The sequence below is a fragment of the Zingiber officinale genome, chromosome 2A (genome assembly GCF_018446385.1).
Source record: "Zingiber officinale cultivar Zhangliang chromosome 2A, Zo_v1.1, whole genome shotgun sequence".
In the NCBI taxonomy this organism is placed as follows: Eukaryota; Viridiplantae; Streptophyta; class Magnoliopsida; order Zingiberales; family Zingiberaceae; genus Zingiber; species Zingiber officinale.
Genome location: NC_055988.1, coordinates 157949326 through 157973690, shown reverse-complemented (window position 1 = coordinate 157973690; position 24365 = coordinate 157949326). Strand labels below are relative to the sequence as shown.

Genomic DNA, 24365 nt, shown 5'->3' with positions numbered 1-24365 from the left:
AAAAGTCTTTTCAAACATTTTTTTGGAAATTACTCAAATTCTTTTTACAAAGTTCTCTAAACTTAGAAATTTCTTTTGCAAAGTTTTTAACTTAGAAATTTTCTTTCTGCTTGAATTTTACTTAGAAATTTTTCAAAGTTTAAAGTTTCTAAAATTATTGCAAATTCTTTTTGGTGATATCAAAAATAATCTTCGAATTTTCCAAAATTTTCAAAGTTATTACCCTTAGACTTGTTGTGATACCTCATTTTTTATGTGATCAAAGAGGGAGAAGGAAAATATTAAGTCTAGGGGGAGATAGATCAAATTTTTGCACTTTCATGTAAAATTTATTACTCTTGATTTATGTTGGTTACCCTAACTTAACTTGGGTTGCTCACATCAAAAAGGGGGAGATTGTTGGAACCCCAGGTTGTTTTGATGTGATCAAACAAGTTAAATTAGGTCCTGTGGTGTTTTTGACCCTGTGTCTAAGTGTGCAGGAACTTAGGAATACAAGAAATCGAGCAGAAGACGCAGCTAGCAAGAAGGACAGCACGGGAGAGAGAGCCGACGGGCTTAGTGCGTCTGAGGGACGACGTGCTGCGGAAAAGTACATCGGCGAACGAGAAGGGAGCGTGCAGTGTTTCCGAGGGACGAGAAGCCGGAGCAAAAGATTGCTCGAGCCAGAGACGCAGCTAGCGAGAAGGTCGGCACGGGAGAGAGTCGACGGGCTCGGTGCGTCCGAGTGACGAAGAGCTGTGGATGAGTACCCTAGCGGACGAGAAGGAAGCACGCGACGATTCCGAGGGACTAGAAGTCGGAGCGGAAGCCTGCTCGAGAAGGCCGGAAGTTGGATTCGGATGAGCCATATTCCGGATGGCCGAGATCACCCAAGCAAGCGGAGCCGGAGCGGAAGACCCGGACCGAGGCGAGCTGAACCAGAGCAGAGGGTCCAAACCAAAAAAGTCAACGAGGTTGACTTTAAGGGTCCGGGAGCCCGGAACCAAGTTTCTATCCACTCGACGTGGATGTTGACCGTTCCGTCGAGGATAAGATTTTATCCCGCTCCAGGCGTCTGGAACCCTTCCAGGCACTCCGACGCTATAAATACAACCTTCGTCTAGAAGCTTTATAACAACAAGCAATTTGATATTCAACACTTGTACGCTTCTCTTGTTTAGTTTAGCTTCTCATTTTCTGTGCTTGAATGCTGTAAGAGGCTTCTCCGCATAAAGGAGATCTTTATTACGCTTCAACTTCTTTAGATTAACAACCTCCCCGGTTATAACCAAGTAAATCCTCGTCTTTCTATTTATTTAATTATTTATGCAAGTGTTTGTTTAAGTTATAAGTCCGAGAAGGGTATCTCTTTTAATTTGTGCAGGGATATTCAACCCCCTTTCTAGCCGGCCAACCGGGGTCCAACAGAAACAACTAATATCACCTTGTGTTGAAGTAATACAAACACTTGCACTCCTCCCCAATATTGTTGCAATTGTTAAGACACTTCCACTAGCACCAATTCAACCTCTCCCACTAGCACTAACTATATCACCACTATATCGTATATTTTGCTCATACTCGTATTAAGTTTGAGAGATTATAAAAGTTGTTAAAAGTTCTTTATCGTTTGGAATACCTTCACCACGACCTTCAAGATTCTCAAAGACTTGTATATCAAAAATTTCACATTGCTATTGTTGTTTGTACTTTAACTCTTTTTTGTCATCAAGTTTCTCCTTCATTGCGATGAATTTCTTGAGAAACTTTTGAACACTTAAAACATCAAAATATTTACCAACAAAATGTTTTGGGCATGTGACTCCACTGCCATGTCAATCATATCATAATAAAAACTGGCCAATGAAATTGATTCTCTAATCAATGTGTCTCTAAACTAGATCATTAGACTATTATTTTGGTGTCATTTGTCTACTATGCATTACAAAAAAGTTAAGAGTAGCAAAAAGATGAAATAATTCACAACAAATATCCATAATTATAACATTGACAAAATTAATATGGGAAAATTATCTTATTCATAAAGAATCACACGAATATTTAATTTTAACAAAAATACTAAATAAATAAAATGAATATCTTCATATATGAATTTATTCAAAACTTTTGAATAATTATTAAACTGACATAACACAAAATTTATCTAAAGCTCATGAAAAATTTTTGAGCATGAATTTCTCGAGAAATTTTTGGACAAAAAATATTTAAATATTTACCAACAAGATGTTTTAGGTGTATGACACCACTCTCGTGTCCAATCATAACGTAATACAAACATTGTCAATGAAATCGATTCTCTAATCAATGAGTCTCTAAGCTAAATCATGATATTACTATATTGGTGTCATTTGCCTACCTATGCATTACTAAAAGATAAGAGTACCAAAAAGATAAAATAATTCACAACAAATATCCATAATTATAACATTGATAAAATTACCTTAAGAAAAATTATCTTATTCATAAAAAATTACAAGAGTATTTAATTTTAACAAAATTACCAAATAAATAGAATGAGTATATCCTTATATGAATATTATTTAAAACTTTTAAATAACTATTAAAACTGACATCAAATTTTTATATAAAGCTCCTGATGCTAATAAATATGGAGATTAATAAAACTAAGAGTTTAAATATAATTCTATAAAAATTATTAGAGTCAAAGATTATTTTAAAAATTGTTAATCATATTTTAAAGTTGTTTGAAGGTTTTAAATCATTTTTAAAATATATTAAAAGTTTTAATTTTTAAAACTTAATTTAAACATTAAAATTATAGTTTAGAAATATAATTAAAATAGAATTTATTTTTAAAAAAAATTATATATTTCTTAAAATGTTAAACAATTAAAAATTTTCAAATTATTTACTATTTTTTAAATTATTTGCTATTTCTTAGAAAATTTTAATTAAAATAGAATTTATTAAAAAAAAATTATATATTTCTTAAAATGTTAAACAATTAAACATTTTCAAATTATTTACTATTTTTTAAATTATTTGCTATTTCTTAGAAAATTTCAAAAATTAAATATTTTATAAAAAAATAAAAATTTTATTTAAAAAAAATAAAAAATAAATTGATTCATATGAATTTAAATTGATTGAAAAAACTTATTGAGTTTAAATTTTTCAACTCCAATATTTTTTATTTTTATTTTAACTTATTTATATTTTTAATTGCTTAAAAAAATAATAACAAAAACCAACGTTTATAATTTTGAAAAATACCAGAATTTCGATTTATGACCGAAATAGTATGATAAGATTAAGAATTATATTATATTATATTATATTATAAAATTATCTTATATAATTAAGAATAATTTAATTCAAAATTTAATCAAAATAATAGTATATATTATAAAATAATTATATTATATTTATTTATTTTTATCTCTATGGAAAAAAAATGGTAGTCAAGAAGGAAAACAAAAACAAATCTTGTAAATTAGTGGAAAACAAAAACGAACATTAAAACGTAAGTAAATAAAAAATAATCAATGAGAGGAAAGGAAGAAAATAAAATAAAATAAAGAAAAAGAGAAAAGGGGAAAAATATTGAAAGAGAAAAAAGAAAAAAAGTATTAAAAAGAAAGGAATTAGTAGAAAAGAAAATAAATATGAAAGGGAAAAGTAATCAATTTGTAGGAATGAGAAGAAAGTAAAAAACAGAGAGAAAATGGAAAAAAAAAAAGAAATGACTAGGCAAGGAAAAATATTAATAGCAAACAAAATAAAATAAAAAACAATGGGATTAAAGAAAGGGGGGAAAACAAAATAATAGAATGACTTGTGAAGGCTCACCGCAAAGTCCCTATGAGCTCGCGGAGGCTCATAGTCTCACAACTCACAAGGTTATGACCTCGCGGAAGGCCTCATGGAGGCCCTAGCACCACGCTGCACACAGTTGAGTTTCGGCAAATGATCTAAACCTCGCCATCCGTCGTCATTGATATTCTCTTTGGATCTTTGTCAAATCCGATGTTGTATCAATTGGTGCACAAAATGATAAATTTCGTCCATGTCGTACAACACAATTTTAAACCTTGACAAAAACATAAATCTATATTAATTATTAGTTTAGTTAATTAATGATTGATATATGTAATATATATATTTATATAGTTGTGGTTTATAGGATTTTCCCTCTAGTGAGAAACGGACCAAAGAATGTTCGTCGTATAGATAGACCTCCATGAGCGCTTCTCAGTAGGGTCGGGCCGATTACCCCAAGATTAGTCGGTTTGAATAATTGGATATCTCGTGCCAACATAAAAAAAAAAGATCGATATTAATTATATCACCATTAATGGTTTATATCACACATGTATAGCTTATAACAATTAATAACACTAATCTATAGTAATTATTTTTAACACTATTATAAATTTATATTACAAATTTTAATTTAATGGTTTAATTAAAACCATTATATCTAAATTATTTTTCCTAGAATCCCTCATCTCGTTTCTCTCACGATTTCCTTCTATTTTTCTCCTCCCCGAGTTGTTGGTTTGATAGTCGCGATTTAGTTGGCGACCATCAGTGATTGTTGATCCACCTACTATCTTTTCTTCCCTCTAAGACTCCAAATACATCAAATTATCAAAATCTTACCTATGCATATTGCTAAGAGCAAAAGAATTGCCATCCATCCTCGTCATTGAAGCTCTCTGGCCAATTGCTACTGTTGGACAAATTTTCAAGCATTTATAACCATGCATTTTGATTTCCCATGATTGATAGAAATTTTCTACAATCGACAAAAGGAATCAATTCAAATCCTTTTATCGCGCTCTGTGCCGGAAGCAAGCACATGAGGACGCATGCGAGCATATTAGTCCCATGCCGAAACAATAAAAAAAACTATCCATTTCGAGCGGCATGATTGCCACAGAAATCCTTAGTTCTATCATCTCAAATATATTTCAGATGACTTAAACACAATTCAATCAACTTGAGTGGTTAAGATCCAATCTCCAATAGTCTATTTTTCAAAGTCAACAAAAACTTATTTGTTTTCATCAGTTGGTTAGCCAATCATGTCAAACCACTTCAGACAACTCAAAATAGAACCTTTATATTCTAAGTAGAAAGTTGTTAGTCGACTTCCTAGTCAACTCAAGTACTGACTCAATTGAAAATTGTTTCAGTCAACTGAATTTGCTCTAGATTGAGCTCACTAGTCAAATTTAACCCAGGGCAACCTTTTCCTTAAACGGACACATTTCCAAAAAAAAAAAATCAAGATTACAACCCTCATAATCTTACATCTTGCATGCCAAGAAATCTCACCTTTCAATTATCTTTCACTTGGCAAGAGATTGCACATACGGATCTTCTTCCGTTTACCAAGAGGCATCACCTTTGGATCTTTTTCATTTACCAAGAGATTTCACATTTGGGTCTTCCTCTGCCAACAAACCTTGCTTCTAGATTTTCAGCAATGGCACTTGCACCATTTCTAGTCAACCACATTGTTTTAAACATTTTGCCAACACATGTTGCACTTCTCCATTAGCCAAGGCTATTAGATTTCTCTATCTGCCAAAGACACCTGCTAGACTTCTCCATTGTCACAACCCCTTGAACTTCTTAATTTTTTGAACACAACTTCTTCATATGCCACTATCTATTGAACTTCCATCTGTTGGGACCTATTAGATTTTTCCATCTACCAAAACCTATTGAAGTTCTCCATCTGCCAACACCTCTTGAAATTCTCAATCAAACAACATCTATTGTACTTCTCCATCTGCTAAGACTTTTTAGATTCCTTCATTTGCCAACATCTCCCACTGCCTAGACCTCTTGACCTTCTCAATCTACCAACACCTCTCGAACATATCATTTGTGCTTGTTCTATTTCAATTAAATTTCCTCCAAATCCGAAACTGAACAACTTTTACTATGAAGTAGGACAAAATCAAGCAATTTTTGCTATGAAGTAGGACAAAAACTGAGCAACTTTTGTTGTGGAGTTGGGCAATGCAATGGGGAATGAACTAAAGGGGTTTAGGGAAGGTACAGAGTGGTAGTCATGACTGGAACTTGCTAACCTCTATAGTGTCAACACAAGTCATGAAAAAGACATTGGCCTGGTCAACATTGAAGCTACAATTTAATCCAGTCTTGATTCCTCAACTGATAATAAGTTGTTAATGAAGTGCCAAACAATATTTGCAACCCCATTTACTCAAAGAAAGGTAAAGATTTTGTTGATAGGGAATCAAAGTCCGGAAATAACTCTAAAGATCATCAAACTGGAAAAATAATCTGTAGGCATGATTCTCCTGGAAGAAAAATAAGATCTGTACATTCTATCACTGTAATATAAAGGGTAAATTCAAGCCGAGTAAGTTCGAGTTCATTTTCAACATAAATTGCATGAGCCCAGTCAGGTCATTATGAAGTATTAGGCTAGGACTGCAAAGCCTACTGTAACCCAATTTTACTGATATAATATGAGAGTATCAAGAAGGTTCCAAATAAAGTTGTTGCCTTCATAGAAAACTGAAATTGTGTATTACAGATTAGCTAACAAGTTCATTGTAAAATAATTGACATAAATATAGTTGCAGTACGGTTACTGGGTATTTGAGGGATGAACCCCACCAGAGAATCCCATTATCACTAAATTTACAGCTAGTGAATCAACCAATGTTCCCAAATAAACTGATTATTCAGTCAGGGCAGTGTGGGCCCATTCATTGGGGTTTTTCCCACCCATATCTAGGAGAGCAAAGCTCATTATAGTGAGTCAAACCAAGTAGAACATGGGCGATACACATGGTAATTTATATTCCTGGTAAAATAAAGGTATATTTGCATTTACCTTCCTGCAGCATGAAGCAATTCTGCCAAATCAGTCCTCATTTTCTCAAACAAATTGTCATCTACAGACATATATTTTGTATCTCTGATTATCTGGAGACCACCTTCATACATGGAAATTGCTTCATTCACATCTCCTATAAAACCAGAAGGTTTAGATAGAGGGAGTAGATGGCTGTTATCCCTGTAAAATAAGTTAAAACTTTAGCATAACTAAAACAATTGTAAAGAGAAGTTACCCTTTGCACACATAGCATATGCCAAAGAGCACATAGCCATTCCCACCCTTCCATCAGTTTCTCCGTACACTTTCCTGTAAATATCTACGATTCTGGGAAATAGAACAGAGAGTAAGTACCAAAAAACCAAAACTATTGTGATATTTAAATGACTTACTGCTTAGAAAAAAGGCAAAGTGAGATTTTCCAAGAACGATGTCTTATTAGTTAATTGCTGATGCACATGGAAACCAGTTTTGTTGTTTCAAGAAGCAAAGTTTTACACAATGCATTAAGATTGTGAAATTTCCTAATTGAAAGAAACTATGTAGCTTCCAATATAAAATAAATCTTATTTGTATTTTTGAGCTCATTTTAGTGCATAAAAATAGCTAATGTAAAAGCTGGCATGCCCTTTATCCATCAAAGAGAATTGAACGCTGAACAATGTCCATTAATTCTCCATCTACAAGTAAACTTTCTTATACTAGTGGTGACTGCAAAAGCTACAAAAATAGACTGGTAAATGCATAGAAAGCTACAGAAAAATACTAATTACCAATTTTCACATATATCTGGTTACACCTGAAAACCTACTGTCATTTGTAGACAGACATCATAATAAATAACAAATAGGGCAGTTGTTTTTACTTTTTATGTTTCCACCATTCATAGTTCTGAAGAGACCTTAAAGTTCTATCTGGTACTTACCTCTTGAAGCAACTTACAGCATCTGTTGCCTTTCCTTCAGTGATTAAAAGATTACCAAGCACTGATAAAGGAACTGCAAGTTCTTCATTTTCAGTTCCCCTCTCATTCTCCAGAATATAAATAGCCCGACCATAAAGTGCTACAGCTTCTGAGGCTCTTCCAGTAAGACCCAATGCTTTTGCCATTCCCATAAGAGGTGTTATGTTAAAAGGATTGTTGATTCCTGTAAAGAAAATTCTCTCACATGATATTTATCCTAATGCCTCATTTTATAATAATTATTTTCTGAAATATGGAATATCTACTACATTGGCTGCAAGATGCTAATTAAAACTTATGATTCTTGGATGCTGAATTGTATTCAAGTTTGAAAAATTGTCACACTAGTGATGTATTATACCGATTGTGTGTGAGAGGTGATTCCAGGATGTTGAACTGTCTTCAAGTTCAAATAATTTTATCAAACCAATGATGGTATTATAACGATTGTGCGTATGAGGTGATTGGAAATATCTTCCAGCTTTGTCAATCTGAAAGATGATTATATGTTTAGGTTTAGTTCAAACTTCTGTAGATAATTTAGGAGACTTGCTCCAAATCATGCCAGATGTTTATCCAGAATCATATTGAAAATTTGCTTAATATTAATACTGAGAAATTGTTTAAAATTATGTTCCTTCATATTGTGTTAACTAAATTTAAAAACTCAAATTCTAGGAGGCACCCTTTATTCCTAGTGTCTAATGTCTATATGAGGATGTTTCACTTCCACTCTTATTCCATATCCCTAATCAATCTACCCTTGCATTTCAAAACAACATGCTCCCAATCCAAGAGAAAGTAGTGGAGTTATTATCATGGTTATAAATGTAGTTGAGGAAAGCAAGGTAAGCCCAAGTGCGCTCATTATAATAAAATCAGACCTGTAAAGGATATATGTTGCAGGTTCGTACTTGGTGAGGAAGAGGGAGGTGAATAGATGAACCCAAATTACCGATGTTCTTGGTAAACACATACTTGAATCAAGATTAGTGGCAAACACACAAACGTATTAGTATATCATGATAGACAAAGCAATAAAAAATGCATGTGTGGAAACCCTAAACCCTAACCCTATAACACAAATATTTAACATGCTTTGGAGCCTCGCTCCTACTTCACGGCTTATAAATCATCCAAGATTCCACTAATTCATCCTTTACCACTAGATACTAGGGGTAAAGGTTATAGATCAAAGTTCACAACCTCGAAGGTTAACACATTTAACCTAACCAATAAGATTTCGTACTCTATCAATCTTTACCCTGCCTAGTCAATTAACTAAAAATAGTACAATAGTACTTCCCCAGGTTGATTAAGCTCAAATAAAAACTTTTCATTCCCAATTTCATCGAGTAGAGGCTCTATCTAGTAGACTTATACTCATGTTTAAATGACTTCAGTTGACTAAAAAATATTGAGAAAAACTCTCTTAGCCAATTTGCAAACTCCATAAGTCACCTTAAGGTTCGGAAACTAAGTTGTTGGTAGAGATGACTTAAGTACCTTCCTAAGTCATAAGGTTTTTAAAAAAAATCACAGTGGCTCCCACTAGCTGGGCAATCACACATTCTATATATTTTACACACCTAAAAATAAAGACAAGATTACATCATCATAATACCAAGGTTTGAATTTTGAGTCATAACGAAGTTTGGTTTAAATATCCGCTTTTGATATTGCATTGTACAATGCCAATACGGTTTCGATATTTTTTAAAATATAAATATATTAATTAAATATATTTTTACTTAATATTTGATTGTTCTAGATGCTTACTATTGAGTTATATTTGAGATGTTAAATATTGAGTTCAAATTTTAATATGCTCTAGTGAAATGTTTGATATTTAAATGGAAGGTAACTCCAGGAAGATAAACCGAAGCGAGAGGACCCAAGGGCCAATAGCCCGGATTAAGAAACTTGAATGGTAGACATCATAAAACAAGTGAGAGAAAGGTTGGGCAAAGGATTCACCAATGCTCCTTGAGCCTGGAGGAAGACCTGAAGATCATCTAAGTTTGTATGCAATTATGTATTATAATCTTAAATTTGCTATTAGATTAGATCTATTGATGATATGATTGCCTAATTAGAGGTTTATCTACTTATTGCGTGATTGTTGGAGCCTTACAACTTTAAAAGGTACCTGAGTTGTGTTTATTAACCAATTTAAATCTCGGACCTTAGAATGAGTTTATAAGCAAGGTAAGAAGGTTGCTTAAGCATGTAAATCAACTAGATAATGATTTCCGCCAACTGAAGAAGGTCAGTGGACTATTGACCAAGGATTGAAAATTAACTAAATACAAAGTTTAGAAAAATAGAATATTTTATTTGATTAATAGTTGATTGGAGACAGTAGCAAAGAATTGAGATATAGTTATTGGCATCCAACATTCATGTTTTGGTTGTCCAATCAATTAGAAAAGTGTTCCATTTTATTAAAGTTGCCTAATCAGATTTTCTAAATGAACATTAGAATTAAGGTCAAGGGTTTAAAAGACCTTAGAGAGCTTTTGGAAATATAACATTGACCGAACAATATCTCATTTCTTGTGCTTCATCAAGGTCAAGTGTCTAAAGAAATCCAAGAACTAGGGTGGGTAAGATTGAAAGCTTCGACTCTCAAACTCGTATTGAAAAAAATCTTGATTAGGATCAAGTTCATTGAGAGCTTGTGAAATCCCATTAGTATAGGTTAAAGTTGGTGTTTTAATGGTTTATCCTCAATTTGTACAATCTTACCCCATTACCTCGTGCAAAAAGGATTAGTAGAATCCTAGGGCGATGCACTAAATATCTTGTGTTCTAACATTAAATTTGGAACGACTAAGTTAGGAACACTAGATTCTATCATTCTTACGGCTGATGAATGTGTTTTAAGTTGTAGAGTTGGCGACATTAATTGAGACAAGTTTCTCAAGAAGCATCTTGCATACATTAAGACATTAAGAAATGATGCATCCAATCATGTTTGAGAGCTTGAAAATCTAAATGTTGAAGAGGATGGGATTAACCCATTCCAAGATGCTAGAAATCAAGCGTCAAATAGTAAAAAAGCTCTTTCTTGATGATATATTCAAGGAGCAATAATTTTCAATAGGATATCAATGTCAAGATGAGCATCTTAAAATTTAAAGGAGAAGATTCATCTTAACCTATTCATTAATTAGCTCAATTCCATTGAGCAAGTCTTCAATTACAAGGAAGAACACTATAAACATAAAATTAAACTAGTTGCTATAAGATTACAAACTATGCTCTTACTTGGTGGAAAAATCTCGAGCATTAAAAAGATCATATAGGTAAGTTACAGATTAAAGCATGGGAGAAAACAAAGGAAGTGCTTAAAAATAAATTCTTATTGGAGAAATATTTATAAGACACCAACCTCAAGCTTTGTCTTTTATCTTACGAGAATAGATTCATTAGAAAATACATGGAGTCTAGTCACCTTATAATGAGATGTGGCATTTCTCAACCAATATAATAAAGTATAGGCCGTTATCTTGGTGAGGTAAGTCAAGACATATATGATGTCGCCCATATTAATTACAAAGGTGGAGAGACAATTGAGGCATATAAGGTTTGGCAATCTATGCCATTAGTGGAACTCAATCATTTGGTCATGAGAACAATTCTAATCGAGAATCATTCACAAAGCTAGTTCTCAAACACAAGTTGTTTTCTTCTTTTAAGCTAGACAAATCTACCACAAACAAGAGGTCTTCTTCATATTTTAGTCATGCTTCAAATGTTAAGGGTGTGTAATTATACTCCTTAGATCTTCACTGTTCCAGAAGAATCTATTGAAAAAGAATTTAGCATTTTTAATGTTTCTTAAACTCAAGATGACAAGGATTAGATTCAAAATGACAACTTTCATGTGAGATGCCCTTCTCATGAAAAAAATGCATTATGTTATCATTGTTGAAGTTGTGAGAATGTCGTTGAACAGAAGCATGGTATCATTCAAGAAGGTTGAGCATTCTCAACCTTATAATCTCTCTTGGATTCAAAAGGATGATATGTTAAAAAAGTAGTAAAAGTTTCTCTTTATTTTTATTTTTTTACATGCTATTTTTTGCAAAAAAAAAAAAAAAGGAAGTATGGTACAATGGTACAATATCATACCTATGTATGCTTGTCATGTATTACTTTGTCTTTATGAAAATACGATAGAGCATTTATGCATGATAGTTAAAAGAATACATATTCTTTCACTAAAGATGGAGTTACAATCATTTTATGCCCATTTAAATTTATGCTCTTAAGAAAATAATCTACATCGATTCATAAAGCCTCTGGTTAAGTTATGTTGAAATTTTTTCATGATATTAATCTGGATAAAATTTCTTAGGATTATCCTCTTGTGTAGAACATTCAATATTAGATTGATCTTATTTAGGATTTGATAGTCAAACAAAGTGGCCTATCGTGAGAATCCTAAAGAGAGTAAAGAATTACAACAATAAAATTGGCAAGCATAATTTGAGGGAGCATTTTATGTTGTTCACACAATTCTTCTCACAAATAAAGATGGATCTTTCTAAATGTGTGTGGATAGTAGAGAAGTGAATAATATCACTGTCATTTTCTATTCCATGCCTTGATGACTTACTTGATCAACTTTATATTTTCTGAATTGCACATCAACCCGATCAAACCAATGATGAATGGAAAATGAATTTCAAAATAAAGAATAGATTATATGAAAGAATGAAGATGCTCTTTAGTCTTTCAAATGCCACTAGCACTTTTGTGTGACTGAAGAATCATGTTTTTTAAAAAAAGTATTGACATTTATTTTTTATTTTGGTTACATTCTTGTGAATAGAAAAGACCTAGCGAAGCATATGAACATCAATATTTATTTTTTATGGCAAAATCTTTTTATGTTAACTTTGCACAAATTCTCATTCTCGACAAATGGCATTTATTAGGCCATCTTATCTCTTTGTGAGGCACTAAGATGACTCTTCTAAGGTGAAAGGCGTACTCTTGTAGTTTTCTCTGAAACGCATCAAAAAATTTTAGAAACTCTATTTGTTTTACTTCCTTCTATACTGATTTCATTAAGAACTTTAGTTCTATCATTTCTTCAATCATCAAATGCTCAAAGAATGGATATTTCAAGTGGTCAATCAATGGTCAAACGTGTTTGGACTCAAATGTTGGTGTTAGTCATTTCAGCGTAGAAGCTAAACTTATTGCTTCCAAATTCTACATTATCATTTGTGCTTTAATACATACATTGATAATATCTTATTTCCAAAGAATTTAACCTTGTTCTATAATAGTAAAGCTTTGAAATACATTGATGGATGACATTAGTTTAATTCTAGTAATGTCAAATGTGTAAAATTTCTTCAAGGATACTCGTTTCATCGAGTACACAACAGCCATTCTAAATAAAATAGACAACGCCCTAAATAGAAGACACTCTTTGCTTACAACTATGAGAGTAATGAATTGTGTCATTTGAAGTACTCAAAGAAATTTATTTTAAGCATGCTGTGACGAAGGTGTATTTTTTTGGTGACATTTAGGAAAGTATGCCAAGATGGCAGTTCTCAAATTTCTTGTGACAAAATGCTTTTCATTTCTCTTACCCATTCCTACTTAGTAGACATTCTAATCAAAATAAAAGTTCAGTAACATTTTTGTTACCATAATTACCTCAAGATGTGGTACTTTATATCAAAAGATATCAAACTTGTGAAATTGCTATAACACATTCCCAAACTACCACTCATCCATATCTAATGAACAAGGAAAAGATCCAATTATGGTGGCTGTTAATTTTTTTTTTTAAATGAATCACTTTGTTTCTTACAACAACTAATGCTTCTCATGTAGTTAAGCTTCAAAATGATAAATTATCGAAAGTTCTAAGAATTATTACATCTAACCAGCATTCAAGTTCATTAGATATTCTTGTTCACATTAAGGAGAAGCTTAGTACTTTAATTATGAATTTGAGGGAAAAGTACACTCTCAATTAAAACCTATATTAATATACAAACTACATAAATATTTGATATCTAAAAATATATAAATTATATTATAATAATTTAAATAATTAGTAGAAAGTGTATTAATGCAACTACTATCCAATTCCCTACTCAAGCATTTTAATGATTTTAAAGATGTTTGTAGTCTAAATTCTAGTTATTTTTTGATGGAGAATATTTTATACTTCAAAAAAAAATCATGACTCATCATTCATTGGCATATTAAAGAAACTGCTTGGTAACTTTTTGATAACTTTGTGAGGAATAATGTTCCTGGAATAAGATTCCCTAAGATAAGTGTATTAGTGAATCCATAAATAAATATGATGCTAATAGATGCTATACTCAATTGGGCAAATAATACATTTTGTAACCAAATATTAAGCACTTACCAAACTTTCGCTCTATGATCTTGAGACCTCTTGCATATAAAGAAACTGCTTGGTCAAACTTTCCCAAAGTAGTGTAACCACTTCCCATGTGCATCAATATTGAATCCAATAAGAGTGTGTCATCATGTAGATCATCTACTATTTCTTTCAACTGCAAGTCATAAAAGTTCATTGTAAAACACCAAGAACATTGTGGTAATAACTATATTCTTTATCAAAGAGATTAGTCCTCTACAATCTACATAGCCTTCATATAAAACAAAGAATTATTTGTCCTAGAGGTGATATTTTTCAATAATTTGAATTGCAAGCAGTTAGCAAAGCATCTCATAGTGGCAGTTGGCGAATTAATGTTCACCATGTAGATACTACAATTTGATCATAATGCAAGTGCAGTTTGGAAACAACAGTACCATATTCAGCAGATGCTCGGCATTTTTTAAGTCACCTGCACCTATGAACCCTAACGCTAGGGTATCAAGAATAGCAGCTTGTTCTATGCCCCTAAAGCCACCATTTATCTGCTCCTCTACTGCTGCATAATTTGCTTTAAGTAGATTTAAAGCATCATTGATATGCCCCTTCTCAATCTTGGCTCTAACTTCAAGAAATAGATTATTTAGCTGTATCTCAAATTCATTCATCTCATTCAGTGAAGTAGTTGGTCCATCAAGGACATTTGACCTGCTAATATAAGATATTCTTTAATCTCAAATTTATAAAAGGTGGTTTAAAATAACCATCTTATCAATACACTTATTAAAGCTAAATTTGTAAAAATACATTCCACATGAGTTTCAAATTCCCATTCAATGTCTATAAGCTGGTTGGACAAGGAACAATAAAAGTCTGAACTTAAGTTTAAACTGAACAAAATTCTGTCTTGGAGTCACAGAAACCAGAGCTCCATAATAGTTAGTGTCATGAGAAGTTATAGAGAATATAAAATATGAAAGTTTATCTCAACAATCTATACACATTATATATTAACAGGAACCAGCAAATGATTATGAACTATCCTTGTATGGGTATTTCCCAAATGAATGAGCATTATTACTCCAACCCTAACTTGACACAACACTAATAAAAACACAGCCACGAAAAAGGCTTAGCAAGCATACCTAATATTAACATGTCTGAACAGGTTACAGGACATAAAATACCAAATAAAAAGTATCATTTTAAAAGAACTCAAACAAAAGAACACATGTCTTCTATTTTTCCTAGAATTTAAACAAAAAAAAAATACTTTTGTATGAATAGAATATTATGAGTATGTGTCAAATAGTTGGTGGAATTTGTTGGAGCTTTCGTCCTCCACTAAAGTTAGTCGTTAATTATTTTCATAAGTTGGGTAAAGGGTTTAAGTTAGATTTGTTGCATATCTGATACATATGTGAAGTTACGCAAGATCTGCCATATATACAGGTCGACTTGGCATGGTCAATGTGTTTGTTGGTTTGATGGCTCAAGGTCCATGGAGATTGGAAAAGGATGCCACTGGCAATTGAGAGACCACGGGACAAAATTAGTGGAGATCAAAGAAGGATGCACTTGCATCTGAGTCATCTAAGGGTTCGCATGAGGAACATCGAAGCCACATAAAGCATAGGATGTGAACTACGTAGATGAATGCGTGAAGGATGACATTAAGAGGAGCCGAGAACTCAAGACATTGAGGGACATAGCTTAACGAGAGAAGACCTCAAGGCTTGAAGAAAGTCCACTTGAGATGTGAGTGGAATGACTTGTATATATTTCTCTAAAAAGTAGGAGAAATGTAAGATTTGCACACAAAAAATTCTTAACTCCTGGATTATTTGGACCCCATTTTTGATGTTGACAAGGGGGAGAAGTAGGCAATGATAAATCACGACCTAAACTTAATCCAAATTGGAAAGTTAATCGAAGGAGGAGCCTAGGACTAGGTCTTTGATTTGATTCAACATTGCCTTTATTTGATTTGCATTATCTTTATTTGATTCTGCATTAATGCTTATTTTCTTGTTGATTTTCCCTAACTTAAACAATTTGTTGCCAAACCTCCAAAATGGGAGATTGTTGGTACCCGAACAGTTTAACCATAAATTTTGATGTTTGGGCAGAGGGTGTGCAGGGCCCCCCCTTAGGAACACATATTGGTATACCCAATAATTCTAGGTTAATGAAAATACCGAAAAGAGAGATATAGGATACCCAAGGAACCAAAGGGCAATGAGTCTCGAAAGCAAGTACACCTAGAGAAGAAGACATAAGCAAGCGAAAAGGATGGCAGGTGCAAGTTTTACAAAACGACGGTTAAATCTATTATATTTTATAGACCTAAATGTTAGACTATAAATCGAGTACACGAGTGGAAGATAAGAATCACAAAGATGAGGATGCTAAGGTAGTGTGGACATACGATGATGGACAGATGAGAACGCTTATTGAGGGAAACTCTGAGATACACATTTACGATGGTATAGAGAATTACTTAGGTAACCAATAAATGCCCCCATTTAGTTGATGTGAGATTATGACAAATGACAAATATACACATTAATCGAGAAAAAGAGACTAAAAAAATTTGATTAGAAATGTTAAAACAACAACAACCAAGCCTTATCTCACTAGGTGGGGTCGGCTATATCGATCTTTTTACATCATTGAACTCTATCTCCTACTATATTATCATCTATGCTCAAATAAATTTTATCTTATTTTATTATTACTAATCAAGTATTTTTTGATCTTCCTCTTCCTCGTTTGATATGTGTGTTTGTCATAGTTTCACATCGCCTAACTAGAGCATTATTGATCGTCTAAGTACATGTCTGTACCATTTTAAACGTGTCTCTCAGAGTTTTCCCTCAATAGATGCAACTTCGACTTTCTCTCTAATGCTCTCATTTCTTATTATGTCCACTCTCGTAGGTCCACACATCCACCTTCATCCTCATCTCTGCAACTCTCATCTTATGCTCATGTGCTCGAGTCATAGCTCAACATTCAGCTACATATAACATAACAGGTCTAACTGTAGTTTTATAGAACATTCCTTTAAGTTTTAGAAGTACTTTACGGTCACATAAAACACCCGACGTTCTCTTCCATTTCAATCATCCTACTTGTATTCTATATAAGACATCTCTTTTAATCCTCTATCGTTTTATAAAAATGATCCTAAATATTTAAAACTCTCGGTTCCGGACAACTAGTCATTTCCTATCTTAACAATTGTCTCATTACATCTAATATTGTTAAACTTAAATTCTATATATTCTGTTTTTATTCTACTAAGCCTAAATCTTTCCCTTTTAGTGTTTTCCACCAAGACTCTAGTTTAGCATTTACTCCTTCATGTATTTCATCTACCAAAACAATATCATCTGCAAACAAAATGCACTAGGGTACTATGTCTTGAATGTGTGTAGTGAGTTCGTCCATATTTAGTGTAAAAAGAAAAGGCCTTAAAGTTGATCCTTGATATAACACTATCTTTATTGGAAATGTTTGAGTTACTCCGCCGAAGTCTTTACTCTGGTCGTTGCATCCTTGTACATATCCTTAATTAGTTCAATATATATTATGCTAACACCTCTCTTTTCTAGAATTCTCCATATAATTGCTCTTGTGACTCTATCATAAGTTTTTTCTAAGTCAATGAATACCATGTCTAGATCTTGTTTTTGCTCCCGATATTTTTCAATTAGTTGTCTAAGAAAATGTATAGCTTCTATTGTCGACCTTCCAGACCTAAACCCAAATTGATTTTCAGTCATCGTGGTCTATTTCCTTAATCTTTTTTCTATTATTTTTTTCCAAAACTTTATGGTATGACTCATTAGTTTAATACCCCTATAGTTTGCACAATTCTGTATGTCTCCCTTATTCTTATATAAGGGAACTAGAGTACTTACCCTTCATTGATCAAGCATTTTTTCTATTTTCAATATCATGTTAAATAATTTTGTAAGTCATTCAATATCTTGTTTCTTTAGACACTTCCATAGCTCTATCGGAATATCATATGGTCCAACGGTTATTCCATTGTACATCCCATTTAAAGCTTATTCTACTTCTGAAGTTTGAATTCTACGATAACAATTTAAATTTCTATACGCATTTGACCTACTTAAGTTAACTAAGTTAAGTTGATCAACTAAACCTTCATTAAAAAATTAATAAAAATACCTCTTTCACTGCTCTTTTATTTCTCCATCATTTACTAGTATCCTATTACATTCATCTTTAATACATTTTATTTGGTTAAGATATCTTGTATAAATATCTCTTTCCTCTTCTTTTGTATCCAATTCATGATATAATCGTTCAAAAATTTTATTCTTTGCTTTATTCACAACTTTCTTAGCCTCTTTCTTGGCTAATGTATATTTATTTAAGTTTTCCTCGTTCTTACAAATATACAATTCCTTATAAACTGTTCGTTTTCCTTCACTTTCTCTTGTACTTTCTTATTCTACCACCAAGATTCATTATTTAGTGGTGTATGTCCCTTTGACTCACCGAGTACACTCTTAGCTACTATTTTCAACCTTGATACCATCTTATCCCATGTCGTATTAGAGTCACCATATATTTCACCTAATACTTGTACTCCTACCTTCTCCTTAAATACATTTTGTTTCCCATTCTTTAACTTCCACCACTTAATTCTAGGAGTCGTATATATTTTCATTCTATTAATATTATGTTTGAAGCGTATATTCAATACTACTAACCTATGTTAGGTAGTTAAGCTTTCTCCAAGGATGACCTTGCAATCTTTAAAAATGATAAAACAAGATAAAATTTATTTAGATATAGATAATTTCGTAGGGGATCAAGCCTAATATGATAGGAGGATCCATATAGACGTCGTCATTTAGTGGGATAAAAGCTTGGTTGTTGTTGTTATTGTAACCTAATAAGGATTAAAAAGTTATGAAGAAAGATTCCAATTGTTTGGGAAGAGAGATTTTAAAAAAGGAGGCACCAATTTCTAGTTATTAGGGCCTTAAGGAATTAAATTAAATTTTCCACTCTTATTAATGCCTAGAAAATTCATAAATTATACACAATAGAAAAGCATAATGAATCAACATATATCAATCACTAACACAACGATGTATGTGAATCAGAACTCTCATTCGTACTCCACACCCTATAACTCATTAGTGAGTCACTCTTGAAAGTTCACTAGCTTTCTCTTGCTTGAATAAGAAACTTCTTACAACAATCTTCTCATACAAAGATTTACAGCAAGCAAAAAACTCTAAGTTATTAGGTAAAAGAGAAAGGCTTTAAATATCATACCATCAATATATTTTCACCGGCCTTCACGCCCTCCTCTTAGTTCTCCTCTTATAATCTTCAATCTTCTTCCGCTTTTCTTCTCATTTTATTGTTTTGTTATTGATCAATCGACTAGATCGATATTTACCTAGTTGTGGACTACCTCAGTCGATTGATCCAGTGTAGCTCCTAGGTCATCCGACACTTGCAACATTATCGTGTCAGATCAACGATTCCTTTTGGCTTTCTTGTTATGCCAAGAACCAATTGGAATCTAACATCGAACTCAATAAGTCAATCGACTACCTAGTCAACTAGGCTCCAAACCAAAACCTTTTTTACGTGCCACCAAGACTAAGTTAACTTCATAGTCGACTAAGCTCATAACTCAACCAGAACCCACCATAAACTAATCAAACTCAATCAATGGAAGAGGATTGCTCAATCGATTGGGCTCACAATAAAAAATTTCTATCCCCAGTATGCAATGAGCTAGACTCACTCTACGTGGTTCTTTGTTTAAATATCATTCACGCTTCACCTACATAGTTTGCCTTCTTCCAACTTCAATCAACTATGTGCCTTGATGCTTTCCATCCTGCAATTCCTCAAATATCCCATGTCATTCTTCACTCTCTCTAGTGGACCTTAGGCCACCAACTCAACTGACTTGATTACCCCAAGTCAAGCTCCATGAGCTGCAGCACCACCTTAATGTTTCTTCTTTTACGATCCCTCGAATGCTTGATGCAACCAACTTGGTCGCACTAAATCAAGCTCCACGAGCTACTCTAAGACCACCTTAATGTTTCTCCTTAAGCAGCCCCTCATATGCTTAATGCAACCGTCTCCAAAATCCACCATACCTTTATGGCATTGTCTATATTGCCTTGACCATGTCAAATCATCATCCACACTCCAACCTTATCAAGCCACAAGCTTCAAAGTTTTATGTGTGTATTGCCAAGTTTTTGCACAACTTAACACATTAAATTATATGCAATGTCTAACTTATACCCTTTGATTAAACATCAAACATCAAGGTCGAACCTAACCACTGAGAGCATGATTATACCAGCACTAGTACACTAGTGTGGTATGAAAAAGCGAATGAGATTTTATCTTTGCAATTGGGATAAAGTAAGAGAGACTACTCGGTAAGGAGAAACAAAGGAAGAATTATGTCATACAAAGGGTTCTTACCACTTCTTTTTACATGCAGGTTCTTTATTTCAATTCTATTAATCTTATGTTAAAGTCATCATATAATTCATTCATGCTTATATTGGAACTCAAACCCTAATCTATGTTTTAGAATGAGTTATGAGAGGTTAAATAACAACTTTTGCTAAAAAAAGGCATATATTAGCGAAGTATAAGGGATAAAGATTGTTTCTCAATCTTTTAAACTGGCAGCCTATCAAGTGATCTATTTGTCAAGAATGTATACTAGGCGCAGTTCATGCATCATGTGGTTTGAGGAGAGTAGTATAAGAGAGAGGATTTAGGTTGTTATTATATATGTGGCTACAAGATTTTGAGAAAAATCTCAAGCTCGACTCTTGTGTAGTTGGGTTGCAGGTCATGCATCTTATGCATACTATTTTAGGTCAAGAATCTCTACCTATAAGCCATGTGTAGCACTAACTAACGTGAATTGCTACTACAGCACAAACCCATAAGTGTTGTAATTTCTCTAACATACTTCACAAGGTGAAAAATCTCAGACACTCAGAATAGTCATCAATGCATCATAAAATAAGAAAAACCCATAATATTCAGAAATGCCTAGGATAGTCTACACTCTTTGTAAACTTGGAAATTAGGTAGCACAACTACATCAACATGCACATATAAGGCCTAGGGCAAGTAAAATTGGACATGACATACCCCAACTTGCATAAAAAATAATTAAAAGATAGAAAATGCAAAATTTATACAAGACAATGGGTCAAAATGTGTCCTTTATGCCTATTTAATAAAAATTTAATAACCTTTTACATTATAAAAAAGTTTGGTAATTTTGATTAATCTAGCATCATATTAATTGTTTTTTTAAATATGATTAGTATTATTTTATATTATTTGAGATGACCAGTTCATAACATGATTAATAAGACAGCCCGGTATAAAATGCTTACCTCTAGTATTGAGCTATGTTGTGCTAGCATTGGATTACACGCCTTGTCTCACTAAGCCAAACAAAGGGAAGTGTGGAATACATGTTAAGGTGGCTAACTTAAAACCAACATGAAAAGGACCAAGCGCAACGAAGACACTTCAAAATTGAGACTAATGATAGGGAGATAATAGGTCATGATAAATATTGTACAGAAACCATTTAAAGTTGAAAAGCAATGGTTTGAAAATCACTTGCCAAAAGCACATGGATGATTAGACTGATTGGCAACCAAACCATTATAAATTGAATTAGTATATTGTTTTCATCATTTGTATGTTCTTGTTTGCTTATTATCATTTTATTCAAATCTGTCCATTACTGTAACTGAGATATAAATCAATAGATAAATTCAATTCATGCAATATTCATGCTAATTTTCTTGACCTAATATAATTTACCATAGCTTTCTTATAATTTAGAAGTTATGGTCTTATTTATGCTTTGTCTATGTTAATTTAAGTCTACATATAATTCTCTCCTGTCAAATGGTAGCATCCACAAGTCACAAGCTAAATTTCTGGAAAACAATGTTCAAAAGATGCTACATGAATCAAAAATATGGTTGTGAACCAATATCCAAGGGATCAACTTCGAGATCTTATTTACAATGATCTATAATACTATTAGTCTACTACTAATGATGCACATCTAGGAGCATCAGTTTATGCCTTAGTCATAAAATGTGGATTTTATTTTCTACATAATTCAGTCAATGAGACTAACCAAAATGTGAACCACTGTTGGAAATGGATTTGTGTGACTAATAATTGAATAAGAACATAAACGAGTTATTTCACTAGTAAATCATCATAAATCAATTTCAATAAATTAATGCCTAAAACTATTCAAGTGATGAAAGAAATCATAAAAACTATCATGTTAATCTACTTTGATCCAACAAGGACATAAGCTTATACAGGAGAATAGTTTATGAAGGTGAATGCATGAGAGTTAACTCGAGTGTACGTGAATGTTAATTCTTGTGAAACTAAATAATATGCATGAAGGATTTTTTTTCAATCCAATTTGCTTGAGAAAAATTGTGAACATTGAGTCACAATTTGGATTGCATCAAGGCTTAAATTTTACTTCAAGCCCAAGCAACGAGAAAAAAGTAGTTGCGATTAATCAAATGATCGAACGATTGAATGACCTCACTAGCGCAGAAGAGGAGGGATGCATCTCCTTTGCACGCGGCTTGCGTAAGTGTGGAACAATGCCGTTTGGCGCTAATTGAAATAAAAAAAATGATGAAAAAGAAAAAATAAAGGACTAAATTGAAAAGTTATACTCTTTTTTATGCCCTTTCACCCCTTGGCTCGTATCTTTTCATACATTGGGCCCACCCCTTCATTAGTATATAACAAACCCTTCTTCACTCTCAAGTCACTCAATTCTTAAGTTTTAAAATCAACTGTTGAGTTGTTCTCCTCCTTTGTCCTCTCTAAGACTACTAAAGGTATTGAAAGTTTGTTAAAACTCAAAATTTTGAGCGCTCTTATTTTGAGTTGAAGGTCATTATATCATAGGAGCCAATTGCCAATAAATCGTTACCAATTAGGCAAGACAATATTATCTTAAAGAGAAATGGTTCGATCCATGGACTTACCATTTATCCAAATATCCAAATGGTTCGGTCCATGGCCTTACCATTTATCCAAATATCCAAATGCGTGTCAACAACCCAAAGGGGTTACTTGAAAACTGACAACTATAAGTCAGTAACAATTATCCTGAAGGGATGAATTGACTAACTAGCAAGGTAGTCGACTAACTACTAGTTATGACCCACGTCACCATATAGAAGACCAACTGAAATGAGCCGCAGACAAGACAATTAGTCACATTGGCAAAGTTCCATTCCACAACTGTCACCACTTCGATAAAACTCTTAGGGGAAAGAAGAAACTGCAGACTAGGCGTGCAAAAGATACTTGAGGCACTTCAGAAATGGTGGATTAGAAAGTAAAATACATGCATGGAGCTTATAAGAATGAGAGACAATACCCACCCCTGCAAATTCTCCAACCCGCTGGAAAAATAGTCTCCTTTTGTAGCGTATTGCAGCCTGGCAAACTCTTTGGCAGTGGAAAGCCAAGATACAAGCTTCCTAGGGGCTTTGCAATGGCGTGCAGAGCAAAGCAAAGTAGATGAAAACCTAGGATCAAACGGTAAGCACGAGCGCGCAGAGAACAGGATGGAAATTCCCCTTTCCGTCATTCTAACAAACATATTGAGGACGGATTTAAGCTGACATTCAAACCTTCAAAGCAAGCGACTTCGCAGGAAGCTTTTTCGTACCTTGGGAGCGGAAGGCGAGAAAGATGGAAGGATTGAGCGGCCATGGCTGCTCCCCCAAGCCAACGCCACCCCTCGAAGTCGTAGCCGTAAGCGGAGCCGTCTCGGCCCTATCGGAAGTCCGGACGGAGAAGTTCGTATCGTCGAGTAAATTTGGAAGTCGCTCTTTATGTGCCATAGTTGTGATCACACGGTCAAGGAACAAACGGACGGCTGGATAAAATGTTCTTCGATTAATTATCCATGAATAAATTTGATGTTTGATTAAATAAGGATTTATTTATATTTATTTTATATTTTTTTTAATAATATTCATAAATATATTTGTGAATAACGTTATGAATAATATTTATGAAAGATATTATCAATACAAATTTTATCAATTTAT

At 33.1% G+C, this 24365-nt stretch overlaps 1 protein-coding gene across 3 annotated transcripts in view; it reads right to left on the bottom strand.

Annotated features, from left to right (window-relative positions):
• LOC122042887 overlaps positions 1 to 24141 on the bottom strand; it is a 53715-nt gene extending 29574 nt beyond the window's left edge. For all 3 annotated transcript variants that reach the window (XM_042603275.1, XM_042603276.1, XM_042603277.1), the window contains exons 1-7: positions 23981 to 24141; positions 23691 to 23900; positions 14634 to 14904; positions 14221 to 14371; positions 7773 to 7995; positions 7083 to 7174; positions 6845 to 6980 (exon numbers count right to left, since the gene is read on the bottom strand). In XM_042603275.1, coding sequence (XP_042459209.1) covers positions 6845 to 6980; positions 7083 to 7174; positions 7773 to 7995; positions 14221 to 14371; positions 14634 to 14904; positions 23691 to 23900; positions 23981 to 24024 — 1127 coding nt within the window. In that variant the 5' untranslated portion in view covers positions 24025 to 24141. The remainder of the gene's footprint in view (positions 1 to 6844; positions 6981 to 7082; positions 7175 to 7772; positions 7996 to 14220; positions 14372 to 14633; positions 14905 to 23690; positions 23901 to 23980) is intronic.
• Between the last annotated feature and the right edge of the window lie 224 nt (positions 24142 to 24365).